General features: G+C 36.3%; 1 protein-coding gene across 6 annotated transcripts; it reads left to right on the top strand.

Moving 5' to 3' along the window:
• Positions 1-601: 601 nt before the first annotated feature.
• On the top strand, positions 602-6,496 carry LOC113349153 (carotenoid 9,10(9',10')-cleavage dioxygenase 1-like). 6 transcript variants are annotated; one of them, XM_026593074.1, is made up of 14 exons: positions 602-829; positions 2,211-2,391; positions 2,735-2,964; positions 3,057-3,159; positions 3,337-3,596; positions 3,853-4,032; positions 4,126-4,204; positions 4,299-4,380; positions 4,479-4,541; positions 4,644-4,782; positions 4,902-5,199; positions 5,303-5,367; positions 5,674-5,859; positions 6,207-6,496. In XM_026593074.1, exons 1-14 carry the CDS (start codon positions 704-706, stop codon positions 6,309-6,311), a joined length of 2,097 nt encoding a protein of 698 aa, XP_026448859.1. In that variant the 5' UTR covers positions 602-703; the 3' UTR covers positions 6,312-6,496. The 6 variants fall into 6 exon arrangements, with proteins under 6 accessions (XP_026448859.1, XP_026448858.1, XP_026448862.1 ...); XM_026593073.1 differs by having other exon boundaries at positions 605-1,767; XM_026593077.1 differs by adding an exon at positions 2,540-2,596 and having other exon boundaries at positions 605-2,391.
• The last annotated feature ends 2,927 nt before the right edge of the window (positions 6,497-9,423 follow it).

Genomic DNA, 9,423 nt, shown 5'->3' with positions numbered 1-9,423 from the left:
TTATGTTGTTCTTCTTCTCGTTTTCTTCCTATCAAATTAACGAAAATCAGTATGAAACTATCAAAATTCACGAATTCGTCTGAAGAAAAATCTCCAATTCTGTTTCTGAACGAGAGCGGAGAGAAGAAAGAGCTGAATCTGATTTGGTTTTCAGTTTCTGGTAGGTATAAAACGTCTATAAATAGGGAAGGTTAATTTCGGTATTTTTACTTTTATTAAAAATCCTGATGACGTCAGCAATCCGGGAAAATTGAAAACCAGGCCCCAAAAAAAATATTCTGGGCCTAGAAATATCAAAAACGGAAAGTGTGGAGTTGAGGGTGTAAGATCCATTTTGTGGGGCTTGTATATGGTTGAACCCATATAGTAGGGGGTTCTAGTATTTTTCACAAATTACATTATGTTTTAACAACAAATATCGTCATCGCTGTCGGTTATATCAAACTGACAGCAAAACAAATACAGCCAGTTTTAAACAACCGACAGTTTACAAGACTTTGGTCAATGGTATTTGACCATAACACAAACTTGACTACTCCAATCTATCCCTTTAAATTCTCAGATCTGAAGTTTTTAGTCACTAATTTCTGTTCAATTTGTGATTTAGGGTTCAGATGTTGATTTTGTTTGTTGATTGGGCACAACAATTTAACTTTGACAAGTTTTGAACCCGAGAAGAAATCATCCATATTCCATTACCACCATGAAAATCATCAACTACGATAGAGAAATTGTCAGCCCAAACTTGTTCACACCAGAAGAAGTGTTGCTGGAAATTTTCCAATATCTTCCATTAGAATCCGTATACAAGTTCACCTGTGTCTCCAAGGTATGGTTTTCTCTTCTATCTACAACACTCAAAACTCTGTGTGCAAGCTATTATGCATTTTATGGGGATCTTGCAGTTGCATCATCTGATCTTCTCTCGTCCAAATTTGTGTATGATGATGGCTTCTCTTTCAAATTCATTCACTCAAAACTTCACAAATTAACCAGAAAATTATGTCTAGGTTCTAGTAATGGCTTAATTCTGGTTGCAACAGATAAATGTAATTACTATGTTGTTAATCCACTCACAAAAAGAATTTCGGGTATGATTCCTAATCGTAAAGAAAAACACGAAAGGATCAAACCGTGTTTCTTACATGGTTTCATCTGTCAATCAAACTGTTCCTCCACCACCACCATCCAGTACTGGTAGTAGTGGTAGTTTCATGGTTGTGCGCATTCAAGGCTTTGATAACAGGTGCAGGTACTATTTGGGTAGTTCAAGTCTGCCAACCAAATTTGAAATTCAGGTATTCTCTTCTGAATTGGGTAAATGGAATGTGCATGAAGTCTCAAGCCCTCCTGGACTCACTTGGGGAAAATTTGATGTGGGATCCTCACAATGGCGTCTGTGATTATGATAGAGTGTGCACTGGAAGTATTTTGATTACGAATGAAAGAGTCTTGTATTGGTTTGAAGGAGAACGTCAAAGTAGAATCATAGTTTATGATCTTAAGCAACGTCAGCGTGAGCTAATGAAATTGCCCGACGGGAGAGATGAAGAAGATTTTGATTATCAGTGTCTTGGAGAGTCAGGAGAAAACATATGTTATAGCCAATTTCAGCGAAAAGCGATGACATTGTGTATTTGGATTAACAACCAATCATCCCATACATCAGTGTGGGAATTGGTTCACAAGATTGAGCTAAAGAAGAATATGTCGGCATTTGATAATGATGTATGGTTCAAGAAGGGTTACTTACATTCTAGCACCGAGGTATGCCCATTAGCTTTCCATCCTGTCGATAGACAGGTTATATTACTGGCATATATTAACACATACATATTGGCCTTAAACGTCCAGACGAACAGATTTAATGTGCTCAAGAGACTAACTACAGAAGTGATAGATGCCTACGGTTGGCTGAGAAGTGAGTTACCACTTGTGTTAACACCAAGACCGACAACAATTCCACGACCGTCTTCTATGAGAAAAACCAAGTCTAGATCTTAGTTCTTACGCGTTTCTGTATTTTAATACAATTCTGCCGCAAGAGCAAATTAAATATATTCTTGTTATTAACGAGATTAGTAATTTCTTTTATGGATCCCAACATTTTTTTTTTGTAAACTTCTACAGCTTTAGTAATCAACATTATGATGCAATTGTTCTTGAGAACAATGTGTAGTTTGCCTTGTTTTACTATTACTAGTTTGCAGGCATCCATCATCAATTTGGGCACTCGGTTTCCAGTCAGACACTACTACCTAAAGCTGATTCAGATGAGCCCAGTCCTTTTCAACTTCTTGACTTCAGCAGTAATAAAAAATACACTGGTTTGGTGGCTTTCTTCTCCTCCTATTGGTTTGAGCATGCTGTGTCCCAAGTCATCCCTTTGTCGTAAGCTTTTATCTCTTTGCTCTCTGCTTTTTGTTTGTTCCCTTGTCTAGCCACAATAAACAATAAAAAAAACTGTTTCTATAATACCATTTGAAGAGGATATTCTGAAAAATCCAGAATCTGAACACCATTGACTTTTGGTAGGAAGTAAATGTTGTTGATGCTCATCCGTCCTTGTCATAACTACAAGAAGAATTCTCACAAGGTGCTCTTTTGTCTTTATATTTTTGTTGGGTGTGTAAATATCGAAGTGAACCAGTTTCACATCAAACTACTGCAGAATTTTTAGTTGCAAGAAATAACAAACTTTTCGTTCATAAAATGGTTTTTTCTTCTAGTGCAGTACATCAAGTGATGATTAATGCCTCTGCTAATAAGCCTTCTGTGTCCCCAAATTCCGGAACTATTAAGATTTCCTTAGATTCTACTGTAAAGCCATTCTTGAAAACATTGCAAAAACTTCAAATGAAAGTCGATTTTTCGCAAGCAATGAAGAACACCCGGGAGAGACTATTAGACGCAATTGTGGATAATGGATTTCAGTTTATTGATCAGCCATTGCTTCCATCACAGGTAACATATTTAAATTCATTTTTATTCAATATCAAACTTAAGAGTTAAAATTTAGTGTTAAATCCAGGAATTCCCATCTTCTGATAATGTAGGCCAATTTTGCACCAATTCAAGAGATTGGTGATGCCGTATATATTGCAAGTATTGAAGGCAATATCCCAGACAACTTTCCACATGGTATTTACATAAGAAACGGTAAGTAAAATGCTTTATTCGTTTAAGTAGTCACGCTTCAATGGGAAGCCCTTTGGAAATGCGGGCAACTGCCCCGGCATCATTTGTTGTTCATTTTAACGTTTTTGTAGAAGTCATCCATGAAAATTCAAGATTTTCGACTGCACAGTATAGTTACTATGACTTCTGTAAATGCAGGCCCCAATCCTCTATTTGGAGGATTTAAATCGGCAACCTCAATGTTTGGCCGATCAAGTCATTGTTGGATTGAAGGAGAAGGAATGGTTCATGCTTTATACTTAACTAAAGATAGCCATGGAAGTTGGATTGTTTCTTACAGGAATAAATATGTTGAAACAGAGTCATTCAAATTAGAAAAACAAAGAAATAGACCTAGTTTTCTTCCTGCCATTGAAGGAGATTCTACAGCTATTTCAGCAGCTTATTTTTTTAATCTGGTATGTACATATACTCTCCCACTCACCACTGTTTTGCATTAGAAATCAGTCATATATATTTCGCATCTCATGAACATATTGTTGCATTTTGCGAAGGCTATTCCATTCGGTAGTGGCTAATGGCTATTTGTTTTTGACATCATATACCAGGGTGCAGGTTCACATAAATAAAGTACACTCTGCAGTTTGCATTATGGATATTGACTCATTATTACTTTCTTTTATGGTACTCATTTTTCATATAGTTACTTTGCAGTTGAGATTTGGAAAATTCAACAAAGTCATCAGCAACACAAATGTTTTTAAGCACGCAAAGAAGTTCTATTCGATTGCGGAGAATTATGTGCCACAAGAGATAGACATAAATACTTTGAAAACATTAGGAAACTGGGATATAGATGGTTCTTGGGATCGTCCTTTTACTAGTCATCCAAAGGTTTGTATTTATTTGTGTCGATCGCTTGACATTTTAATTGTGTTTTACTGCAAAGTGATTTTGACACCATGTAATTTGTTGATAAAATTACAGAAAGCTCCTGGAACGGGAGAGCTAGTCGTAATGGGAGTCGACGCTGTGGAGCCTTTCTTTGTTTTGGGAGTCATCTCAGGTAACTGGCAAAGTACAAAAAGAGGATTATGCACTTGCATGGTAATTGAAGTATGGGTAGTTCACGGACTTGATGAAACATTTCTTGTCTGCAGCTGACGGGAAGAAATTAGTTCATAAAGTTGATCTCAAATTCAAAAGAAGTAGTCTTTGCCATGAGCTGGGGGTAACAGCAAAGTAAGATTTGTGCTCTAAATGATACAATAATACAGTCTTTATGTGTCTCAACAAGTGAACCCCCTTAGTGATACTCCAGTCATTTTTCTTGTTCCTAGGTACAATGTGATCATGGATATGCCCCTTACTTTAAACATTAACAGACTCATTAAAGGCGGTCCGTAAGTATTTTTCTGCCTTATCCTTGTTCTTAGTACTGTAAATACAATTTGTCCTTAACTTGGGATTGGAGCACTAGATTGTCACTATTTGCCAATTTGTAGATTAATAAAGTATGATAAAGAAGGCTATGCAAGGATAGGAGTGATGCCAAGATACGGCGACGCTGATTCAGTTCAGTGGTTTCAGATAAAACCACATTGCACATTTCACATTATCAATTGCTTCGAGGACGGGAATGAGGTAACTCTCCAGGGTTCACTTTCTCGCTCGAAGCTCTCTCTATAAGAAACCAATAAGATGTTGCTTGTTGAACATGTTTTACCAAGCTAAACTTTTGGTGCATGTTTATACTGAAACAGGTTGTTGTGAGAGGATGTAGAGCCAGTGCATCAATTATTCCAGGACCTGAGTTCGGACTGAATAAATTCGAATGGTTTTCGAGAGGATTTAATCCTAACACTACAAGCGAAGATGCGTCATTTTTATCTCGAGTGTATGAATGGAGATTAAACATGAAAAACGGAGAAGTTAGAGAGCAGTACCTTACTGATACTTCTTTTTCCATGGATTTCCCGATGATTAATGAAAACTACTCTGGTGTTAGAAACAAATATGGGTATTTACAGGTTGTTGATTTAATAGAAAGCTCCAATTGTGGTAAGAAATAATCCTCAGAGTTTCCTATATTCTTTTAATTTACATTTCAAGTGTTATGTTCTTTCGTGCTCTTTATTGTAAGCATTTCTTCTAATTTATGTAGGGATGGCTAAATACGGAATGGTAGCTAAGCTACATTTCGATGAACAAGCAACTAGCACAATACAGGTAATCATTTTGTTCTTATAATTTGTTTCAGAGGTACCTCAAAAACAATTTTTTGTGCATGCAGCTAGCTAGCTTAGTAGGTGGCGGTTGTCGTTTGGATCTCAAGGAAATGAGATTGCTTAAATTTCACTCATATGCCATCAGATGATCTCTAGTCTATGTGCACTAGCATTACAATAACTCACTTATGGCACGCACACATTGAGTTTACACGGCCCTGTATGAATCGCCAAAACATAGGACCAGGATATATATACTTGGGTTACGCTGCACATAGTTGATCTTTTACATTTTCGTGTGATTCAGATGCAGGACCATTCAGATGTTGATGATTCTGATACCGAGAAGCCAATAAAAGTCAAGTATCACAATTTTGGGAAGAACGCGTTCTGTTCGGGAGCTGTTTTTGTGTCAAATCCTGAACATGGCTCAGATGAAGATGATGGTTGGCTTATTTCCTATGTTCATAATGAAGATACTGATATATCTCAAGTAAGTTCACCTGATTATCACATTAATCAAGTCTGCTTAATTGTTTGCACATTTCATCTTCCTAATTGCATTACTTGGGACTTTATATTGTCCCTAAGCAGGCTCACCTCACTAGACTTGTCCCTAAGCAGACTTCAATAGGCTTTATCTCCTACCTTATTCGCTAGGAAGGGGCTGTGAGAACTCCACTGACATTTTTATTAGTGGGCATCAAACTGTCGCCTTCATTGTACGAGACGATGAGTTCTTAACTTACTATGTTACTAATGCAGTAATGCTCCTTAATTTACTTTTACCAATTTTTTTTTTCATTTTCTTTTGACGGAATCTTATTCATTTGTTTGCAGGTACATATTATTGATACCAAGAAGTTTGAAAGTGAAGCTGTTGCCAAAATTACGTTGCCGCAAAGAGTTCCGTATGGTTTTCATGGAACATTTGCTTCTCTATGATTTTTGTTGTACCTCTTTGTACCATATATCATTTGGTTGTACCTGTTTTTCTACTTTTATTAATAGAAAGACGTCAAATTTTACGGTGATGGTTTTTGTATATAGGGCAAGGCTCAATAATAAAGCCTATCCCAATTTGAAGACATTGCTTTTGCTAGAAAAAAGGAACAAAAAAAACAACAAAATAATGCAAGATGAAATGTATATGCTTCCTGAAGAAATGTGGTATGGCTGGGAGCTTAAAAAATAAAGAAATGTGGCATGTAATAATGCAGCCTGCAAGTGGCTCATGTGAAGAAAAACAAGTTGGTGAAAATAAAAATACGATAATACCTCTTTTTCATAAATAATGAGACTATTTTCTTAATTAAGAAATTATATACAACTTCGCTTCAAGAGCCGGTTACAAGAAAGAAACCAATGATTTTTGCTCTTAACGGGCAGTAGACACACTGATGATGGCGGGGTTGAGCTTAAAATACTATGCCGCGAAATAGTCGTATGATTTTCGCATACGTCAAATTTTGACACATAATTCTTGCCTAGTGATTTGATTAGATCAGAATTTCCTGATTGCCCGTATTTTAGATTTGTTTGAGGTGTAGACTAGAGTGGACCTTGTTGTCCTTCATTTGCGGAACCAGGATTTCGAATAGGGGGCTAAAAAAAAAAAATTCCAAAGTGGACTCCCATATGATACTGAACCTGCATGGTGTTGCTAGCGAAAACGAAATTGTTCGTCAAATAATAATAAATAATGCTTTGTGCCCGGGCGATTCTATCACTTAGCATGTCATGCAAGTAAACCTAGTAGACATCGCAAGTATAACTTAGAAACATTACCTTGAGTCCATGGCCTTTGCTTTAATAACAATGTTTGAAAATGATAACACCAATATGTATGGGGTCAAAAGAATTCCATTGTTTGAAATGTATACTTAGTGGCTCGGTAATTCAAGATCTCAGTTGGTTTCAAACTTTCAACTCTACTGCAAATGCTTTTGAGAACAATTTCGAAACTCTACTACAAATGTTTGTTTTTGAGAGCAATTTCGAAACTCAAAAACATTTGTAGTAAATTTCCTCCGCAGTGGGCTAAGTGGGTGGACTAAATGTATTGGACTTGGTGGACTAAATGCATCGACTTGGTGGACTAGATTACAATTTATACGGAATTAGTTGGTAATTATATGCTTAAGTTGAAGTTTCCTAAAATTTAGGGGGGCTACAGCCAAGTTTAGTCAACCTGTGCTCCCGCCCCTGTTGTCCTTAAAAATAGGTCAGAAGATACTCATATGCCTGGTTAGCAATTCGTGGTACGGGAAACGTTCGGGACGGCAAACACACGTGTCTTACTCGTTTCGACGGAAGATAAATTCGGTCCACTATTCGGTCAACCATTTCTAATTCGGGGATTATTCGGAACGGTATACGTACATACATAATTCGTTTTAGATATTTGAATACGGAAGAGAAAATTCGTCCTATATGTAAAATTAAATTAATAAATATTCGTGGATTTTATAGAGAAAAAATAACATTTTAAGAGCAGTTTGTGGATATACACAAAAAATTCTATGGTTTAAATGGTTATATAGAAAATATATGAGCAGGTAATAAAAAAACAGTGTGTGGAACTGTGGTTAATGTTAAACAATCAAGTGTAAATAGTGATAGTTGTTAGTTGTTGACTCATGAATGGTTGGAATAGTGCTAGCAGTTATGATAGTACTTGTAGGGTGGCTGTAGGGTGGCTTGTAGTATGGCCTTATTTTCTCCCTCCCTTTTTTTTTTTTTTTCTGACAACACGCTTTTGTTGAAGACGTGTTTCTCTTCTTCCCTTTTGTAATCTATACATTCACTTCTCATTGTAAAGAATTATACACATTAATATTAAGTGAGAACCTTGAGTTTGAGTTGGTATCAGAGCTTCCATGGTGAAGCTGCTGAGTACTTCTTTGTAAAGTGAGTGCTTCTTTGTTTCAATCGATCATTATTCCGCTGCTATCTTAAGGTTCTTTCATTTGTTCTTACTACGACCACAAGTAAGCTCTTCTTAACCGATCAGTACTTTCTTTCGCTTTTGTGATAAGTTCATCTCATCTTGATCATCATATTCATATCATTCATATACTTTGATTTTTTCCTGTTCTAATCTTTCACCTACTAATTTGATAAGTAGTGATACTTCTTGAGAGTTTAATATACCTATATTTACTATTTCCTGGTTGTTAGTGGAAGTAGTACAGTGAAGGTTTTTAATTGATACTGCTTGATATAAGTCAGTATTTCTTCTTTTGTAGTGTTTGATCTTTTTTCAAACATTATTTCCACTTGATCTAATAAGTCAGTAACACTAAATTGATTTGAATTCAAATCCTTTATTATAAAGTCCAAAGTGGTATTGTATTTGTCCGTGTTTCATTATGGATAATGAATCTGGTACCGCTGTTATGCCCGTGGTGAATCCGACATCCTCTCAAGAACCGACTTCGATTCGGTATGGTGTAAAATTAAATGATAAGAATTTTACTCTTTGGTCACAAATCGTGACTATGTTTGTCTCAAGTAGAGGCAAAAAGGGATATCTGACTGGTTCTACCCCACAACCGGTGAAGGAGAACCTATGTATGATGAATGGTGTATGAAATATTCTCTTGTAAAAGGTTGGCTTGTCGGTGTTATGGAACCGGAGTTAATGAATGTTTTTATTCGCCTACCTACTGCAAAAGATATTTGGGACGCAGTGAAACATAGATATTATGAAGGGGCTGAAAAATCGATTCTTTATGATTTATCCCGTAAGGCTATGACAACAAAACAAGCAGGTCGACCGGTGGCTACATTTTTTTTTTCTGATCTTAAGATTATTTGGCAAGAGCTTGATTATCGTAAACCAATTACTTTTACCCAAGCATATATAATCAAAATTCGCAAAGCAGAAATTCATGAAGAACGAGTTTACTTATTTCTTGCTGGTCTTGATGATTCTTATGATTCTGTTAGAGGAGAAATACTTCGTAGTTCTTCAATTCCTGGACCCGAAATGGCTTTTTCTATCGTGAGGCGTGAAGAACAACGTCGTAGTACTATGATGAATCCTTCTCCTCAA

This window comes from Papaver somniferum, chromosome 2, assembly GCF_003573695.1.
Source record: "Papaver somniferum cultivar HN1 chromosome 2, ASM357369v1, whole genome shotgun sequence".
NCBI lineage: Eukaryota > Viridiplantae > Streptophyta > Magnoliopsida > Ranunculales > Papaveraceae > Papaver > Papaver somniferum.
This window is presented reverse-complemented; position numbering and strand designations above follow the sequence as displayed.